Source organism: Globicephala melas, chromosome 8 (genome assembly GCF_963455315.2).
Source record: "Globicephala melas chromosome 8, mGloMel1.2, whole genome shotgun sequence".
In the NCBI taxonomy this organism is placed as follows: Eukaryota; Metazoa; Chordata; class Mammalia; order Artiodactyla; family Delphinidae; genus Globicephala; species Globicephala melas.
Window position 1 is genome coordinate 68,267,180 of NC_083321.1, and position 21,265 is coordinate 68,288,444.

General features: G+C 44.3%; 1 protein-coding gene across 1 annotated transcript in view; it reads left to right on the forward strand.

Moving 5' to 3' along the window:
- FAT3 (FAT atypical cadherin 3) overlaps window positions 1-21,265 on the forward strand; it is a 707,842-nt gene that overhangs the window by 679,908 nt on the left and 6,669 nt on the right. Inside the window, exons 23-26 of the mRNA XM_030883783.2 lie at window positions 11,878-12,031; window positions 14,349-15,004; window positions 18,666-18,779; window positions 20,886-20,945. Coding sequence (XP_030739643.2) covers window positions 11,878-12,031; window positions 14,349-15,004; window positions 18,666-18,779; window positions 20,886-20,945 — 984 coding nt within the window. The remainder of the gene's footprint in view (window positions 1-11,877; window positions 12,032-14,348; window positions 15,005-18,665; window positions 18,780-20,885; window positions 20,946-21,265) is intronic.

The window sequence follows — 21,265 nt, forward strand, 5'->3', positions numbered from 1 at the left end:
ATTCCCCCCAGAGATACATCATGAAGATGAAAGAAAGAGCAGTGTAGGCCAAAAAAGAGGGCAGGAGTGGTGTAGATTTATAGAGGGTTTCTATTGTTTGAGGGAAAAGCCAAGGTTATTTAAGTCCTAGGAGTCTGACGATGAAAGCATCCCTGACTTTACCCAGTTGCAGGATCCGTGTTGATATAAACTAGGTCAGGCGCTCTCCTGGTTGAAGGCTTTGCCACCGCAACGGCCTAACTCCTGATTCCACTTTAGCTCCTCTGCAGAACCTCTCAGTGGGAGTGTGATTACCAAATTTAAACCTTCCTCACAAATCACTTAGAGATTCTGCTGTGTGCATTACCATCTAATGTTCATGAAGCCCAACTCCAAATGTAGAGTCGATTTTATTATTAGAATGTTATAAACTGCCCATGAAATGATGCAGTGCCGAAACACAGACAACGAAGTTACTTAGACTTGCATATGTTACTGCCACAATGAGGGCCAAGTGCCCTGGGGGGAAATTTCTGCTGTCTCGATTTAAGAAATCTATTTGCTGTTTTTACTGTCTCAGCAGTATATGTAAGTAAAGGGTTGTTACGGCGCCATAATTCCTGAATGAAGGGCAGTAACTATACTTCAGTGGTTCTATAAACCAGCCCATTATGACAAGTCGTGGCCAGTTTTTCACCAGGCAAAATAATGCTGCTACTGTGAGCCATCCACAATATATAAAAGGAGCATGTAATTAAATTTGGGCTGAAATAGAACACCACTCCATGTCAAATGCTGGGTACATAGCCACAAATTGTAACATACTTTTAACGATGGCAGGACGTTGTTTTTGCCGGCAAAGCTATGGGCTTCCACAATGGGTTAGCTTTAAAATAGTAATAATCACTGTATTAAGGAAAAAGACTGAGGAATCTTGCTTTTTCTTCAGTGTACATTTTAATTTTTTAATTGCCATGAAATCCCTGAGCTAAATATTCAGTGCAGGTATGTTCATTAAATGACTATGACCCACATCAGAAACAGCAATTTTCCTCTATTTTTTTAATCTCGTTTGGTTTAACCAAATTTCAGGACTGAGGACCCACCTGCCATATACTTTTTCACATGGTCTAAAGAACCTGCTTTCCCCTCCCCAGGGACCCAACTTTACCCATGGGTTGCATCCTCTCTCAAACTCCTCTTTGTTCCCTGTTCCTCACTTTCCCCTGTGATTGGGCTTGGGCTTGGGTTTGGGATTCTACAGGAGGTACTCTTTCTTCCAAGGGAATAAAGCCTTTCATCAGCTCAAGCTCTCCTTTGTACCAGGAGGCTAATGTTTTCCTTAAACAAAGAAAGTGTCTTTCCTCACCTCCATCTATACAACTCCCTTCTCTCAAGCCTACTACCTGTTTAGTTGAGAGGGCCCAGTGGTCCTTATTTCAGGAGCCCCCCGGGTGTGGTCCAGATGGGGAAGTACCGTGCTCTCATGCATAACAGTACTGAGCCCAGGGCCACCAAACTCGTGGCCACTCACCAGAAAATCCAGGAAGAGTGTTTCTGTTGCTTCCCTGGGGAATCAAAGGCACAGGAGCCTTTTTTTTTTTGACTGCGTTGGGTCTTCATTGCTTTGTGCAGGCTTTCTCTAGTTGCGTCAAGTGAGGGCTACTCTTCGTTGCGATGTGCGGGCTTCTCATTGCGGTGGCTTCTCTCGTTGTGGAGCACGGGCTCTAGGCACGAGGGCTTCAGTAGTTACAGCACGCAGTCTCAGTAGTTGTGGCTCGCGGGCTCTAGGGCGCAGGCTCAGTAGTCGTGGCGCACGGGCTTCATTGCTCCGCGGCATGTGGGATCTTCCTGGACCAGGGATCAAACCTGTGTCCCCTGCATTGGCAGGCAGATTCTTAACCATTGCACCACCAGGGGAGTCCAGGAGCCCTCTTCTGATGTGTGAGGAGGTACCTACCTGCTTCCTGGCTGTCAGGATTGGGGTTTTGGTTTCTAAGAAAGAGGAGAGAGAATCCATTTTCTTGCCCCCATTATCAGAGGAATTCTTGGTAGGTCTCCGTATCCTATCTGCAAATTCCCTACATTCTTGCCAAATAGTAGGGAGGGATGGGAGGACAAGAAAAGGAAGAACCAACAATTTTCCCTTTACCTCATATCTATGAAAGTATTTCGCTAATTATAAGCTTATTTAAAATAAAGGAGGGCTTCCCTGGTGGCGCAGTGTTTGAGAGTCCGCCTGCCGAAGCAGGGGACACGGGTTCGTGCCCCGGTTCGGGAAGATCCCACATGCCATGGAGCGACTGGGCCCGTGAGCCACGGCCACTGAGCCTGCGCGTCCGGAGCCCGTGCTCCGCAACGGGAGAGGCCACAACAGTGAGAGGCCCCCGTACCACAAAAATAAATAAATAAATAAAGGAAAAGTCATCTTAGTTGTGAATGATGGTTTAAAAAGAACAATATAAAAAAATAAATAAATAAAATAAAAAGAACAATAATACTGAGTCATTAATGAAAGAATATTCATGCCTGGAAGAATTCCCTCTGGCTACCAGGGTATCTAATCATAGGAAAAGAGTCTTGCTTCCCCAGATCGAAGGCTAGGATGCATGGAGTATTCAGATAGGAAATGTGAACTGGAAAGTAGAGTGAGGTGCTTAAAGTGACTCCATGTGAGAATGTTGATAACACAAGTTCACGGTTTGAACATCTTACTGTTGTTGGAACCCTGAGTTATGTGTTGCTCTAAAATTCCATGAGACATGTTTTAACATAATCATTCTCTTGGCCCTTCAAGAATGCTGGGGTATTGGTCATTGGCTCTCCTGGTGACAGACTCCACTCTCTAATCGTGACAATCCTAGCACCAGGCCCTTGTTCCAGAGCATTCAGAGTTTTAATAGCAGGCAACCCACAGCAAGAAGCAGATTTCTTTCAGAGAAGCAGGATTCTGCTCCAGCCACCTCCAAACCCAACCAAACCCTTGGCATGAGGGGCAAGGAAGCCGAGTCTACTAGCTTGGAACGGCATGGTCAGCAGATTTGACCAGGGTTATCCCTCTGACTGTCCCAGGAGCAAACCACGGGAACCCCAGGGGAGTCAAAGCCCAAAACGCTGACTTGTAATAAGAGGGTAAATATGACTCTATAAATCAACCACAGAGGGAAGGCTCTCTCTTGGTAAAGCCTTAAAATTATATGTATTTCATAAACATGAACTGGAAATAGCAACCACCATGGAAAAGAAATGGCCTAGTCCCATCGTGACCCCTGCGTTTCCAGACCCAGTGGGTGGGCAGCAGCCCAGTGAGCACCCATGATCTGAAAAGGAGGCCCCAGTCCTTCGTGCCTTATCCTATCCTACTCAGCTCAAGCCCATGACCGGAATGCCAAGTTGAGGCTAAACTATAATTTGGCGAAGCAAGGCAGCAACTGATGACTACCAGGTCAGAAATAGTCATTCAGATGACTTTCATGAGACTGCAAGCTTAACTCTTAAAAGGAGAAGTTGATAACTTTTTCGATGGTAGAGTTCCATTTGTTAGTTTGTCATTTTGTGACTATGTGCTTGGTACTGTTACCTGTGCTGTGACACAGTTCTTACCCCAGTACTCTGGATCGGTACTATTAGTTGCTCCCTTCAACCCCCATGTTTCAGATAAAGAAACAGGCCAGAGAGGTTAAGTAACTAGCCCAACATCACACAGTAAAGTGAAGAAGCAGGATGTGATCCAGGTTTGCGGAACTCCTCCCCCCCGCCCAGCCCCCCAGCCTATGCTCTTAACCCTTGTTACTCAAAGTGTGTTCCAGGGACCAGCAGAAGCCACATCACCGGAAATGTTAAAAATGCAGCAACTCAGAATGAATCAGAATCTGTACTTTAACAATATCCCTAGGTGATACGTTGATTTCTCTCTCTGTCTCTGAACTGCCCTGAAACGCCAAAAACAAATGAGTTCTTTTCTGTTTTCGTGTGTTGTATATAGTGGTTCTCAAACTCCAAGGTGCCTCTGTACCATCTGAGGACCTGATTAAAACAAGAGCTTGTTATAGAAGAGTCTCTTGGTTGTTAAGGGAAAAGGAGAATCTATTGACTTGCCTCTGTCATCCACTGTCCACATCCAAGGAACATTCTCCTAGGTCACTGAGTTGTATTTGCAAGTTACTGAATTTACCACCAAGAAAAAATTTCTCAGTGAAAACTTTGGAGGAAGAAAGAGACCCAAACCTACGAATCAGAATCTCAGAATCTGCAAGTGTGGAATTCGGGCATCTCTGTTTTTAACAAGCCTCCAAGACAGTTTTATGCAATTCTGAGTTTGAGAACCACTGACATTTGGGAATCCCAGTAAACTCTGTATTTGCCAGAATGTGAATCAGTGAATTACAGGAGACATAAGACATTCAGAAATTGAATGTCAGATGCACAGCCTGCATTTTTAATAATTGATTTAGTGTAAAGATTGAACTTTGTTCCCCAGACAGTCAGAAGTTTGGGGTCACCTGAGCCCCCTTTCAAAGATAAAAGTAATAGTGCATACCTACTCCCTCTAAGCGAGGTGCATAAAACAACAAGTTCCCAGATTTTGTTAATAGTTGGGCATAGAAGCATCTTCAGCTACAGAGTGACCTGTGCTACTTTGAGTAGCACATCATTTTGCTGAGTATTTTGGGCCCCTAACTTGTAAGTGTCTAGATTAATTCAGTCTATCAGACTTTAATGAAGTGACTGATTTGTGTCGAGCTCTGTGTTAAATTCTCTGTTTTGCTGTCTCTGTGACCAGTGGATCCAGTTATGTGGCCTCCCACCCTTCACAGCTGGCTTAAGGGAATTAGAGAGGTTCCCTGTATGTGCTCAGCCCACTGGCCCACTGAGCACAGGGGGACAGAGAAAGGAAAAGCCAGGCTCCCAGATAATATACTATGGACAAATTTGACTGAGCTTTGCAGCTAATGGGGAAAAAGTTTTTTTTTCTGGGTGACTTTCTTCTAAATACTGAGGTAATTTTGGGGGGTACTTTAGAAAAGCCTCATGGTAACAGCATTAATAATATAACATTGATATTAATAGAAAAACCCTAAAGCAGCCAGGTTATGTGCAGACACAAAAGAACATGCCAGAAGGTGAAAATTTACTTTGTGCTTAATGTTAACACATTAAATGTTTCCAGGTCCTCAAGGAAAGTATTAGAGGTTCAGCCCAATATACAATATGTGAAATGTGAACCAGCTTTCCTAGGGGAAATTAGAGGTCTCACCTGCAAAGGTTTTCATCTTACAAGGTCTAAAGGTATTGCATGGACCCTGCTTAGGGAAAGAGAAAGGTCAGAGTGACTACAAGTTGAGAGGGTGAAGTAATGACAGAGGCCATAGTCCTCAGCTAAGCTCACTCCACTTATGATTAGCATCTCACGTGATAACGTGGCCACCAGTTTTCTCAAACTCATTGAGATTCACGTGGACTAGAATTTTCAGTATTTCCCAATATTCAGCCTAAAAGTCAGAGTGAAAAAACTCCCATGGCTTTCTTTTGTTTGCTTTATGAGCAACCCAGAAATGAAGCTGATTTCAGAATCCATAGTAATTACAGTAATTACAACAATAAAGCACCTAATGTTTGTGGGCTGCATTGTGGTTGATGAATCCAGAAACCTTATTATCCCCTATGAAGTGGGTATTAGTGAGGCTTAATTATCAGATAAAAACAGGGAGGTCCCTAGAGGTCAGGCGGCTCGGCCATGATCACACCCAGCTGGTGAGGAGCAGCCAGAACTTAGACGGACCCACCACATCACAGCTGCCTCCCCAAACTGTAAAGTTCCTGGAGTGTCTAAATGCAGTCGTAATTCAGCAGCATAGTGGTTGACGCTGACTTCAGATCCCAAGTGCTAGTTGCACATCTGTCATTACTTCCACCTTCGTGCGGAAGGTAGATGTTTCCTTATCGAGGCAGCCAAACTGGATCAGAATGATGTTCACCTACCCCAGGTGAACAGGGCCGAAGGTGGACGCTATTACTTGGGTGAATCAGGTCGGAAAATGACTTAAAGTCAAAGGAGTAAGATAGGAATTATCTTGATTATTTGCCTACACAGCCCAAATTCATTCTATAATTGCTCAAACCACTTCTGTTTTTGCGTTTCATAGGTTTTGCAATGTTCTTCTTTGAGCAAGGAAAGGAGGGGGCATTTTAAGTTCATCTGGGTGCAGATTTCAAAACCATCTGTATCGGCTGTAACTAGAAGGATTGTAAACAAGAGCACAGCTTTGAGGCAAGGCTTTAAAATACACTTCTCGATGTGGCACATGTATACAATGGAATATTACTCAGCCATCAAAAGAAACGAAATTGAGTTATTTGTAGTGAGGTGGATGGACCTAGAGTCTGTCATACAGAGTGAAGTAAGTCAGAAAGAGGAAAACAAATACCATATGCTAACACATATATATATGGAATCTAAAAAAAAAAAAGTTGGTTCTGAAGAACCTAGAGGCAGGACAGGAATAAAGACGCAGACATAGAGAATGGACTTGAGGACACGGGGAGGGGGAAGGGTAAGCTGGGACGAAGTGAGAGAGTGGCATGGACATATATACACTCCCAAATGTAAAATAGATAGCTAGTGGGAAGCAGCCACATAGCACAGGGAGATCAGCTCGGTGCTTTGTGTCCACCTAGAGGGGTGGGATAGGGAGGGTGGGAGGGAGACGCAAGAGGGAGGAGTTGTGGGAGTATATGTATACGTATAGCTGATTCACTTTGTTATAAAGCAGAAATTAACACGGCATTGTACAGCAATTATACTCCAATAAAGATGTTAAAAAATTTTTTAGATAAAATAAAATACACTTTTCATTTCACAAGGATTTGAGAGGAGAGAAGCTATGGCATTGTTTTTGTTTGTTTTTAATAGGTATTTCAGTGCTAGTGTGACAGTTATCTTTTTTACATCTGGAAACTGGTACGAAGTAGCATCTGCCACTTACTGACTGTGTAACTTTGGGCAAACAATCTTATGTAAGCCTCAGTTCCCCTTTGGTAAAATAATAGTACTCTCAGCAGAGGGTTGTTGTCAAGTATTAAGTGAGATAATGCATGGAAAGTTCTTAGCATTTTTCCTAGCGCATAATAAGCTGCTGTTCTTGGTGATAGTTTACTTATTTGACATTCTCCCCCAACCCAAGACAAAAAATCTACTCTTTCTAATAAGACTTTGAGATTATCCACTGAATTTTATTTTTCTTTTACATTCACAAAAGTGTTAAAATATTATTTGTGATCAAATAATGCCTGCCTATCTTTGGGAATTCTGTTCCCTCTATTTGTGTTTTATATCAACATATGGTAATGCTTTGGGTGAGCAGAAGCTTTATTATGCTATTAGCTTTATTATTTGATGATTATTTGGCTCCCAGAAGGATGTCTGATGCTGTCCGTCTCACTGCATCTCATTGGCTCCCTGGAGAGTTGTGGGGAGTAACTACAAGCCCCTCCTGATTCCTAGTAAGTTGTGAGTTCTGGCTTACTGACAAATTCCAATGCCAATACAGTCTTGTAGAAAGATTTGAGAATCTGAAAGCCTGGATTCAAGTTCAAACTGATCATTTACTAGCTATACATAGTTGAACTAAGCCACTATTCTCTCCAGCACCCCCATAGAGTAGGGATGTTAATGGGGCCTCTTATTTACCTTTCATGGGATTATTGTGATCCTTCATAGAATGACAAAGTGATTTTAGACGTTACATCACTTAATATCATTATGGCAGACTTGTTGACATTTTAAAAATTATTAATAATAAGGCCCAGGCCAGGACAATGAGATCATAAATAATGCTTCATTAGAACAGGTTAATTTTATCAACAAGCCTCTTTCAGAAAGGCTAAATAGCAAATATAACTTTTCTTTCATTAAAAAAGAAAATCTGACCACTTTTTTAAATCCAATTGCTTTTCCCTTTCATCATGTTGACATAAAAATCCCTCCAAATTTAAAGTTTTTTCTTGCTTTTAGGCAAGATTTCTTCAAAAGGGTCTCTGCCTCCCTTGTCCCATGGGTTTGACATCACGAGAACAGATTCTAGAAAGTTTGCTTCTCTTTTTAATAAACAGAGAAATCCAGATAGAGAGTGTAATAAAGTATGATTGTTAAACTTACAATTCAGGATAATACTGAACAACTCAGGACTCTGGAGCCAGACTACAGGGGTTCAAGTCTACACTAGTTTCATGACTGCAAATAAGTACTCTACTTCTCTGTACCCTGGTTTCCTCATCTATAAAATTGGAATAATAATAGTACCTTCATTGAAGGCTTGTTTTAAGATTTAAATGAGTTAATACATGTAAAGTGCTTAGAACTGTTCTTGGTCCATAATAAATGTCACTAAATGTTAGCTACCACCATCATCATCTTCTTCAAAATGGACAGCTAGTTTTCTCAGAGGTAGAACAGGGCTTCTGCCTCGTGCAAAGTTAGTAGTGCTCTGTGCTCGTCGATGGTGTTTTTCTGGCTTTGTATCCCCAGTCCCTATTTCAGGGGTGTGCTGGAAAACCAAGTCTCTAAAAACAAAAGCCCTGATCTGCCGTGTTTGCTGATTTCTGTGGTGTAAATATTCCCAGCCTTGCTGGCATCAGGCTACCAGTGGTTTAGTAACTGTCTGCCCAATTCTTGAATACTTAAAATTCAGTACCCTCCACCCTAGATGAGCTGGCTCCAGCACACCGCTGCCGATGGCTTAGACACTCAGTGAATAGGTTAATCAGTCAGGCTGACGGCTGCATCAAGTAGCTCTGGATATCCCACAGAAGATAATGAAAATGACAAAATGCAGAAGGAAATGTGTGAGAGTAAAACAGTGCACTAGAGGGAGTGCCTCGTTTTTTGTTTTTTTTTGCGATATGCGGGCCTCTCACTGCTGTGGCCTCTCCCGTCGCGGAGCACAGGCTCCGGACGCGCAGGCTCAGCGGCCATGGCTCACGGGCCCAGCCGCTCCGCGGCAGGTAGGATCCTCCTAGACCGGGGCACGAACCACAGGCGGACTCTCAACCACTGCGCCACCAGGGAAGCCCCAAGGGGAGTGCCTCATTTTAAATTCTGATTTTCCAAGGCAGAAAGACACCCAATCAAAATAATCAAACCCATGACCCTCGTTAGAATCCAGTTTCCATAATAGTGATTCAAATGTCCCTTATTTCCAGACAGTTCCTCCTTGCCCCTCCCTGGCCCCCTACTACTGCCGCTATGGTTTTATTTGAGAAAAGGCCAGGGCTTGTCAAATAGGAGCTGGAGAAGGAGGAACTGTACCTGAGCTGACCCACCTTGCCTTACGTTCCCCCTCCTGACTGCCCTCCCTACTCATCACTGCCCTGCTTTGCAGATTCCCTACTGTGGTTGTTCCGCCCCGCCCTTTAGTCTTAAAAGGAATTGAATTCATTCTCACAAGTCACTCTCCCTCTAAATGGCATGCTATCCTCACCAAAGACTAGCCAGGTGACAAAAAGAAGCATTTTTCCCAGTTCCAACTGCTTTCAGCAATCCCCACTTCCATTTAGGTGAGCAACTGCCCAAATTGGAAAAAAAATTACCCCAAGTCAGCAGCATAAGTTGAAGCAAGCAGACCCCAGACTATTGGATCCTGGCCATAGACTTCAGGCCGCCCATCTCTGGACACAGTTTGCATCAACAGTGGTCTTTCCTTATATATTAGTTCCCTGGTATTTCATTGGTGTTGCATTCAAGAGTATTATGTCTCTCTCTCAGAGCCTCAACCTCTGGCCCTCTGGGTTCTTAGTGCCAGGAAGGCTGGGGCTACCCAGTTCCTTCCTCTTAGGAGTGTAAAGATTTCTCTCTTGCCTCTTCCACTTGCCTCCTGAAGATGAGTCCTTCTCTCTCCAAACCTATGAACACCCACACACAGTCATAATGTCCTCCTGTATGTGAGAGTTCTCTGGAGTGGCGATTCAGTAAAACGTCCATGAGAGCATGCTGTATTTCAATCTATAGATTATTAGCTATCTTATACCTATAGAGATCAATCTACAATATCCCAGCATCAGTCACTGACCACTTGGGGAGCAGAGGTTAGCCCAAGAGCCCTTCAAATAAGAGTGAGGATGGTTATTTGCAAACCAAAGTAAATAGGATGTGCTTGCTGGATGCTGAGACCCACAAATACTCTTCCTCTACTACCACCCACTCCCCCAAACATTAGAAACCAGCCTTTACCCTCCCTCTGGGCAGATGATAGAGCCATTAATGTGGAAATTAACCAACCTTGAGCAACCCAAGGGTACTGACACAGTATTGTTGACAAGCTCCACTGATGTGCTTAGAGCTTCCTATCAGATTTCGATTTCTAGTTTTCTTCGACCCCACTCTTCAATATGAGCTGATAAGCCAGGATTACCAGAAAAAGGAAATCCTCTCATGTGGAAGAGATGGACTGTATTAAGGTTCTCCAGGGACACAGAAACAATACGATAGATAGACAGATAGATAGATGATTGATGGAAAGGTAGACAGGTACATTATAGATAGGTAGGTAGAGAGAGAGATAGACTGATTGATTGATTGATTGATTTTTAAGAAATTTGTTCACAAGATTGTGGGGCTAGCAAGTCTGAAATTTATAGGGCAGGACAGCAGGCTGGAAATTCATGAAGAGTAGATTTTTCAGTCTTTACTTTGAAATCCTCGTATCTGGAAATTCAGCCAAGATTTCTGTGTTGCAGTCTTGAGGCAGCATTCCTTCTTCTTAAGGCCTTCTTTTGAATGGATAAAATCCACCCACATTATGTAGGGTAATCTGCTTTACTTAAAGTCAACTGATTATAAACGTTAATCACATCCACAAATACCCTCACAGCAACATCTAGACTAGTGTTTGACCAATAACTGGGCACCGTAGCCTAATCAGCTTGATACATAAAATCTACCTTCACAGAGACCAAATCACAGAAACAGAGAAAAGCAACTTGGAAGAAACTATTTATGATAACATAAATGAAAATCTCAATAAAAGTTTCAAAAGATGAGAAACTCTCTCGGAAAGTAAAGCAAAACCCCACAGAAGTGTAACATGAGAGAAAGATAAAATTAAAGGAAGATCCAAATAATCTAAGATCCAAACCATAAAACTTCCATAAAAACAGAATAGAGAAAACAAAGGAAATCATCAATGCAATAAAGAAAGTTTCACAATTTCCAGATTGTGAGAGCCCAGTACTGGTTCAAGTTAAGTGTACATCATTGTGAAAGCTCAGAAAATTGTTGGGGACAGGAGAAGCCCCTCCAAACTGTTAGCGACAAAAGGAAACTAGGTCACACACAAACTTCAGGAACCAAAACAACTTTGGATTTCTCAAAAGTAACATAGAGGGAATTGCTTAGAATTCCATACATAATTATCAAAGAAGTGTAAGGGTGGAGTAAAAACATGTGCAAGGTCTCACAACATTGACTTCTTATAAACCCCTTCTCAGGAAGCTACTGTAGAATGAGTTCTAATGAAATGAGTATGGAACCTACGATAAACTCCTTCATGGAGACATCCTACCTTTTACAGTAGCAGCCTGGTGGGGAAAGCATCTTCTGCCCCATCCTGGTTTCTGTTTTTGGGATCTGTTCCCTGGGTGTCGCTTACCATTCTCACTAGCATTCATGTATGTGGTTAATTAGGTGAATTTTTGTGGACTAGCACAAGCTCCAAACCATTACTTGGCATTTTTGTGGCAAGATGGGTTCCAAGTTCAAAATAACCAATTTGCTAATCATCTTGGGAATTTGGGCCCTGCCTAAGATTTGATTCAGAGGAATTAGGCCATGTCTGGCCAAGTCCGTGCACTCTGAGCATTACCAGTGGCATCCATGGCTCATGAGTTCCTCTGTTTCTCCAGGTTATCAGTGTACCTGTCTCTCCCAGTTCACCGGGAGAAACTGTGAATCGGAGATCACAGCCTGCTTCCCAAACCCCTGCCGGAATGGAGGCTCCTGTGACCCCATAGGAAACACTTTCATCTGCAGTTGCAAAGCTGGGCTCACTGGAGTCACGTAAGTGAGATTGTGCAATTAGTCTTTCTCTACGCTGCTTCTTGTTGCTAAGAAAACCAAACAGTAAAAAACTAACTGGGATTGGGACTTCCCTGGTTGCCCAGCGGTTAAGACTCCACGTTCCCAATCCAGGGGGCCCGGGTTCAATCCCTGGTCAGGGAACTAGATCCCGCATGCCACAACTAAAAAAGATCCTGCACGCTGCAACTAAAGACCCCGCACCGGCGATTAAGATCCCACGTGCTGCAACTAAGACCCGGCGCAGCCAAATAAATAAATATTAAAGCAAAAAACAACAACAAAAAAACACCTAACTCGCATAAAATATTCACCACTAATAGGATGGGCAAAGGGTTAATATCTGAATATAAAGCGTGCTTACAAATGACTAAAATGTTATCATGGATTATCTCTGGGTAGTGGAGTTATGGGTTAATTATATTTTTACTTTATACTTCTCTATATTTTCAAAAATTTATACAATTACTATGTGTTCTGTAATCAGGAAAACAATCCTTTTAAGGAAAGTCTTCTCTGACCCCTAATATTTCCAGTATAGCTCTGAGGCAGATATACTATCCATTTCCCCAGAACTCATAAACTGGGCTCTACTTTCTAGCATTTTATGATCATTCTGAGAAACTGAAAACTTACGTTTCCTTTGCAAATCTTTTTTTCCCCCAAGGAAGAGGGAAATTAAAGTGTGAGCCGAATGGAAAGGGAATGTTTTAAGTTCTTAGTAAAACAACGCTTTCAACTATCCTTGATGGTTTTAGAAGTATATATATATATGTATACGTAATCTCAAGCAAAGTGATATTCTAATTACAGATCAGTCTTACGTATTCATTAAAGTAAATCTCCCGAGGACTTTACCAGGAAATACTTAGCTGACTTTGAATTGTTGGATGTAATTTAAAGTAATAAAGCTGCATTTATTTTTAAATACTCTGTGATTCTGACTAATTTCCAGCTGACCTGGCCTCAATCTGTTCAAATTAGGAACATTTGACTACATTTTAAAAGGTGGATTACCAAAAATAGAAGTGATCGGGCCTTTTAAAATGAACATATCAGAATAACTAGGGAAGTAGAGGACAGGGAAGAAGAAAGATCTGTGTTCTTAAATAATGTTAAACTAAGAAAGAGTAAGACTTACATGTTTGCCTTATAATTATACTCAAAACAAGTCACGGATTGCTTTAAAGAGAATAAAATGGATTTATTTTTCGTTAGAATGCTTTAATCATTTTTCCTGATAATCTGCGTTAGCCTTAGCCTTTAACGTAAGCATAGAATCCAGAAGATACAATGCTATGTAGCCCTCCACCCACTGCCTACATACGCCCTATTACCCCTGCTTCCCAGAGAGACCAAACATGACTGTATCTATTAGAGAGAAATGTCAGAACCAAAAACTTTCTCCTCCCTGGAAACTCTATTATAGGGTGTCTAGCTTCACAGCTCTTTAAGTGTAGCTCTACAATACCAGAAGCTCTGAGAACTAAAAGGACTGAGGATAAATTCGTGGCGAAGTCAGCCAAACCCATTCTGAGGCTACTTCTAGTCTTTATTTCCCTCATTTATTGTGAATATCCATATGTTTTACTGTAGAAACACTGGCATATTTGATTATGGGCCCTATGTCAGCACCAGTTCCTGGGATGGGGTGGGTATTCTACATAATATGAAAGATATGTACTGTATGTCATTTCTAAAATTGCAAAATTTTACATTCTGAGATGCATCTGGCCCTGAGCATTTTGGAGGCCAGTACGTCTTCAACAGCATCTGTGGTTTCTTTTTCTGCTCCTTCTCTTCTCTCCCATGGCAGCCGTTTCCTTCCTCCGACCCGCTAGGGTCAGAATGTGGGAGAGACTGCATTGGGAGAAATCCTTTAATGCATGATGATCACCGGGGTCTACGGGGGGCGCATAAATGCTCACCCACCTCCCATATACACTGCATCACATCATTTTTGTCTTGCTTCAGGTACCCTTTAGGTACTTTTTCTTTCTTTTTTTTTTTTTTTTTTTTTTTTGCTGTACGCGGCACTGTTGCGGCCTCTGCCGTTGCAAAGCACAGGCTCTGGACGCGCAGGCTCAGCGGCCATGGCTCACGGGCCCAGCCGCTCCGCGGCAAGTGGGAATCTGCCCGGACCGGAGCACGAACCCGTATCCGCCGCATCAGCAGGCGGACTCTCAACCACTGTGCCACCAGGGAAGTCCGCTTTTTCTCCTTTAAAGATGTCGGTTTAACATGGAACGTCCGCAGGTCCTGATGTTTGAGGGGGGCTTTTGTGTGTTCTGTCGCGAAGGTGCGAGGAGGACGTCAACGAGTGCGAGCGGGAGGAGTGTGAGAACGGCGGCGCCTGCGTGAACGTGTTTGGCTCCTTCCTCTGCAACTGCACACCAGGCTACGTGGGGCAGTACTGCGGCCTGCGCCCCGTCGTGGTACCCAACATCCAGGCCGGCCACTCCTACGTGGGGAAGGAGGAGCTTATCGGCATCGCCGTGGTCCTCTGCGTCATCTTCGTCCTCGTCATCCTCTTCATCTTCTTCCGCAAGAAGGTCTTCCGCAAGAACTACTCCCGCAACAACATCACACTGGTGCAGGACCCTGCTACGGCCGCCCTGCTCAACAAGAGCAACGGCATTCCATTCCGGAACCTGCGGGGCGGCGGGGACAGCCGCAACGTCTACCAGGAGGTGGGGCCCCCGCAGGTCCCCGTGCGCCCCATGGCCTACACCCCGTGCTTCCAGAGCGACTCCAGGAGCAACCTGGACAAGATCGTGGATGGGCTGGGCGGCGAGCACCAGGAGATGACTACATTTCACCCCGAGTCACCGCGCATCCTGACGGCCAGGCGGGGTGTGGTCGTGTGCAGTGTGGCCCCCAACCTCCCTGCCGTGTCCCCCTGCCGTTCTGACTGCGATTCCATCCGGAAGAATGGCTGGGATGCCGGAACTGAAAGTGAGTCGGAAGTAGTAATGCATCATTATTTCTTCCGCTCGTGTTTACTGGAAGGAAATTCGGGAAGGGAGAGCGCCCCGGAGGCACAGAGCTCACAGTAGGACATGTTCTGACCCTGAATGTTCACACCAGCCCTGAAATATTGCCCTGGTTCTTATCCCCATTTACAGATGGGGAAAATGAGGCTCAGAGAACATACATAATGTGCACAATATCACACAGCTAGTAAGAGGAAGCTGGTACTCCAATACAGGGCTGCCAGCCTCTAAAACCCATGCTCTTCTTTTTTTTTTAATTAAAAAAACGTTTTATTTTATATTGGAGTATAGTTGATTAACGATGTTGTGATACTTTCAGGTGTACAGCAAAGTGATTCAGTTATACATATACATGTATCTATTTTTTTCAAATTCTTTTCCCATTTAGGTAGAACCCATGCTCTTCTCACAATAGCACACCATTGGCAATAAAACAAGCAGCGTAGCCACTTATGTGATGTACAGGACGTGTGCTATGGAAGGTCAGAAGAGAGTATTTCTAGTCTTAGGGTGAAGACTTGAGGGGAGCAGAGGGACATTTGAGTTGGACCATGGTGGATCAAAGGTCCAGGAAAAGGAGGGTGTTCCACCACATAAAGGCACCCACATGATCAGAAGAAAAGCAAGTCCATCTGTTTGGCTGGAATGCAGGGTTCAGGAAACAAGAAGGTGAACCACAAGCAGGAAAAGTGGTCCAGGCCAGATGCTAGTGTTTCCCTCTCCTTTTGGCCTCATACAGCAGAATTCTAGGCAAAGAGAAGAGCCACAAGTGCAAAGGCCCTGGGGTGGGAAAGACTTTAGTATATTGAAGAACATAGACAAGGTCAACGTAATTGGAGCTTGGTGAGCGGTGGGGAGAGTGGATACATTTTAACAGCAACCCTAATGCAGTTTTTAATCAGGTAAGTAGCTTGATCTAATTTACATTTTTTAAAGATGGCTCTGACTGATCCATGGAGAAGAGACTAAATAGAACCAAAGAGGGAAGGGAGCAGAGACCAGTTTGTTGTCCTATATGAACACCTGGGGAGAGGTGGTGATTGTTTTCTCTGTCCTAACATCAGTCAGAATGAGAAACTAAGGCAAGCTCCGTTGTATCCTACGACTTTTCATCAGGCCTAATGGCTTTATATTCGAGTAGCAGTGACACCCTGGGTAGCAGGAGTTTCCAAAGGCTAGGATTACAGTACTATGATGTATGTCGGGGTAAAGGGGGGAGGGGGGAGGCTGGTTTCAAATGGAGATAGAAAGCACATGGACCCAAGGAGATACAGGGCATCTCCATGAAGGAAGGGGGCATTCCTACTGGTGTCTTTAAGCATGAGTAAGATTTGAGTAGGAAACTATTGGAGAGGGCCTAATGGGAAGAGGAAGCAGCTCAGTCAGTGCAGGGGACACGTGAGGGGTTACCTGAGGGTGTCTGGCTCTGTTGTTTAGGAGGAAGGCAGCCAGAGGTGAAAGTTTGGACACCAGCTACATGAAAAATGATTGAATCTCTGAGAGTGTGAGCTCACCGAGGGAGCAGGAACAGAGAGAGGATGGTCCATCTGGGCCTCAGAAAGGATCTTGGAGATGCCTACATGTGGGAGGTGGGCAGGGAGTTGGGGCCAGGAAGGGAAACAAACACATGTCAACAGAAAGAGGGCAAGGAAAGCAGAAAGGGCAGCCAAGCAGAAGCCAATAAGGTCAGCAATAAGGTCAGCAGGGTTGAGCACCGTAAAACCATCCAGGAAGACACAGTCTTAACAAAATACTGCACTTGACACCTAGAAGTTTCTTAGTGATCTCAAGAGTGTCCCAATGAGTCCTCAAGACAGAGTTCAGCATGCAAGGGTTAAGGACGAAGAGATTTGGTGAGAAAACAGAGGCAGCAGATGAACATGAAAAACCACCACTGCCGTGTGCTGGATCGTCTCCTTAAATCCCCACAGGTGCCCCACATGGGACCAATTGGAGGAGTGGATAAGTGAAATGACTTACTTTAGAGCAATAACTAGGAAAGGGAGGGGTGAGGATTGGCATCTGGTGCATCAGGGTCCAAAGCCTGTGCTTTCACCCAGACCGCTCTTGGGAGCTTTACCAGGGAAGTGGGAGAGGGACAGGAGAGGGAAAGAGTCTCCTGATGATGGAGGACAGCCTCTATTCTAATACCACTCCAACTATGCTCTCTGCTGACTCCACCTTTGAGTAGACACACTTATACTTCAAGTCCTTCCCCTTGGATTTTAACCATAAATATATTCCCTCTCGAATTAGTGGTAGAGTTAGACTTTACTGCAGCCTTGCCAATCCCCTGGTTAGTGGAAAGCCTCCTTTCTTTTAGCAGTGAAGATTTTGAATAAATGGAAGAGTGGAGAAAGGAGTTTTGTGCACAGCACTATACTCACCAGGGTGGATCATTTGGCATTTCCTTCCTTGTGTTCAGGGCTAAGCCTGGTGCCCACCTTGTGCTCTTCCAAGGCACATGTTTTCTGCCACATGGCTGTTGGGAGGTGAATATCTCCCTGGCATCTCTGTCCACTTGTATCGGTTGCTCATCCAACTCATCGTTTTGCTGCGGCTTCAGCATCTGATGGCAGATGCAGAGCTGCAGTGCCTGCACGTTTTGTGGAAGAAACAGCGATTTCTCTAGTCATGAAGAACAACTGTTCCCTTAATCACGAGTCCCCGTCTCTTCATACCGTCACATTCCGTGATGATTTTCCTGGTGATCAGTTCCCTCCACCCACTTCGGAATGTGACAGCTTTATTTCCAGAATCCACCTCAGGCCAAAACTCACATGTCCCCCCAAAGTATTGTTGAGCTTTTATCGACTACATTTCCCCCTTTGTTAAGCAAGGCAGAGCTAGCTGGCGAGACAGTCTCTGGGTGACTAATTCATTTTTCACTTGACAACTTCAAGATATGGGTTTTTATTGCTTCTTTTAGTCCATCAAATAAGTAGCCCTGTAGAGAGAGAGAGAGAGAGAGAGAGAGAGTGTGTGTGTGTGTGTGTGTGTGTGTGTGTGTGCAGGCTCTCTTTGTATGGCAAAGAAGGAGAAGTGTGTGGCTAAGAGCACATCCACACCGCTGACTGCTGTCCTCCGGAGTGCCGAATGCTGTCATTCCCAAAAATGATGTGGCGCTGCCCTCTAGAAGGCAAAGCTGAGAACTCCACTCGCTCCCCAGAGAGGGAAGTTCGGATTAGTGTAATGGCATTCTTGCCTATAAAATATTTATACTCCTATTTTAAAAGTAATCTCATTTAACCTGGTGTTGACACCACATCAGTTCATGTAAATGATCTAAATTAACTCTGAATGGCAAAGAGCAGCCCAGCCACTTCATCCTAGCTTTCCTCTTCACTTAGTCGCTTCCCTTTGAGGATGGAACAGCGACTTTCGGCTGTCAGCTATTTGGAAGCTCATTTACCACAGGTTAAGGGTTTCGAATCCATAATGTAAATTTCTTGATTGACAGATCTTTGCCCCTGATGGTACAGTCAGTTTTCTATTGTGCACTAAATTATTTTCTCTAAGCAAATGAAAGTGCCCCAAGAAGTGAACTCTGGCAGGGGGCGGGGCTGGAAATATGCACAAGGTAACCAGTGTCATTTCTGCTTTCTCTCTGGCTGTCCACGAAGACAAAGGGGTTGATGACCCAGGAGAAGTGACCTGCTTTGCAGGCAGTAATAAAGGCAGCAACTCAGAAGTTCAGTCCCTGAGCTCCTTCCAGTCAGATTCTGGTGACGACAATGGTAAGAAGTCATGGAATTTGTCCCTCCCGGTGGGCTCTGTTTCCTGTGCTGGCAATCACTGGTCGAGAGGAAGGTGTTGGGACCCATCCTGTTTCCTGGCCCAAGCGTGGGCTTTTGCTTATGCTCACAGCTCTCGCTGGGCTCCACTGTTGCGTGTCCGCTGAAAAAGCAAGCACTCATTGAGCCGCTGGGAGCTGGGAGCAGGCACAGAAGTAGAGGAGGTTCCCGCAGACCTCCAGTAATGCGTCCTCTTTGACTTAGTACATGATGGAACTACCCCATCCCAAAGGATACTCTCTAGCAAAGTGTGATTTGTTTCCTTTTTTATTCTAGCTCATGATGATCTCTTCACACTTCACTATCCACCCAACCTCCCCATCATTAGAAATTAGTTCAGAGGCAAGACCTCCTTCTCGTAGAACCTCCTTCCCAGAGAGGTAGTATCTTCATTCTTCTTCAATCATTTGAGGTCATGGACCTTTGGAGAATCTTATCTTAGATACGATGGATCAGCTCCTTAGAAAAATGCACATACCCCCAAAATGTTGCATACGATTCCATGTGGTACATGAACCTCACTGACACCCCAAAGCTGCAGCCTCTACCTCCTGTGAACCCATGTTTATGGAGAGGGCGTTAATGAAGGACTGGGTTTTCTGAGCTTGAGGAACCAGCTTTGGAGGATGGGTTGGTCTCCCCAGGGCAGGGAAAGGGTGCAGAAATAGTCATAAAACAGTGAGAATTTACCACATGGTGGTGAACAAAGAATAATTTCAAGTAGTCATTGACAGTGACAGGCAGGCTTACCTTAGTCTATACCTTATGCTACTTTCCCATTTATCAACAGTTGGCAGAATTGGATATTTATAATTTATGTAATCATTCACCCCATAAACCCTTGCTGAGTTTCTCCTGAATATTGAATCCTGTGCTGGGCATTTTGTAGCCCGAAGAACAAAATGAAAATGACATAGTCTTTGCCAACCACCACCCGCCCCCGGCCCGCCCCAGGTAAAAAGACAGGAACAAAGGAGCCCCGAGGCCATAGAAGCAGTCATGGAAGTCAAATAGTCTACTAGCCCCATCACCAGCCCCAAATCTCTTCCACCTCCATCCCAAATCCCTGGCACTCCTGAGAGGTGCGGAAACCTCAGTGTATCTGACCATTGGGGTAACAAACCATGTAACAGTGGATTTCTTCTGAGCAAACTCAGAAGGTCAGAGGCAGGCCTCCAGATTTCTTTACCTTGGTGTTTTCTCCCTTCTTCATCCCCAGCCAGAAGAAAAGTTGTCGCTGGTTTGCATTTTATGTAGAAGCAGCTAAGAACGTAGTGTTTCCAAACTCCAGGCAGCAGCTCCAGCGATGATGCCTGGTTGACTATTCTCACAGGCTCTTCTTCATCACACACTTGGGCTTTCAGGCTTAGCATTCTAGGTTGGTCCTGACTAAAGCAGGCTTCCTAAAGTCCCTGATCACCTCTCCAGAAGCTACTGGTATCAGGTGCTCAGGCAACCCATATGAGCACAGAAATCTCCTTCCCAGTTTCTGACTATTTCAGAGGCCAAATGCTGACTCTCATCTACACTTTACGGGTGGGATCTGGGCCTCGGGTCGTTCTAGGCTATCGGTGACGTCATGTGAGTGTGAAACCATCAGTGCTGCAAAGGTTATCCTTCATCACTGGCATTTGGCTCAGAGCAGCATGGCTGAACAGCAAGTAATTATCCCTGGGAATAGTGAGGTCTTCCTTGGAGCCTTTGGGAGTCACTAATGAGAAATTAGCATAAGCTTATGGCCTTTGCCTTCCTAGATTGATTTCACTGGGCCACGAGGTGTGAATTTATGACCCAGCAATTCCTGCCGATCGTGCCTTTCAGGAGGACTGGCCCCGGATTTGTTGCTGTTTCCCTTCCTCCGAGAAGCCAGGGGGATGAAAGTGCCCCCTGGAGTCCAATGGATGGGCTATGGGAAGCTTTGGGTGTTTGCATGCCGTGCCTTTGTTGTTACCATTGTTGTTGTTAAGACAAGTGAATGTATGTTTAAAATACATAACTAACCTGAAGCTGTCCTTCTCCTCCCTCCTGTCTTCTTTTCCTGGCCACAAGCATCCATAGTGACTGTCATTCAGCTTGTCAACAATGTAGTTGACACTATAGAGAATGAAGGTATTTACTGTTTTCTTCCATAGCATTTCTTTGTGCAGAGTTAACCTTTTGGATATATCACTTCCTTGTTACTTTGAACTAGGGGTGACTTTTTTTTTATTGAAGTATAGTATAGTACAATGTTATATAAGTTTCACGTGTACAATGTAGCGATTCACAATATTTGAAGGTTATACTCCATTTATAGTTATTGTAAAATATTGTCTATGTTTCCTGTGCTGTACAATATAGCTTTGTAGCTTATTTATTTTATGAACTAGAGGTGATTTTAATCAGTTGGCAGCAGAGGGGGCGGTACAGGTAGTTTCAATGAGACGCTG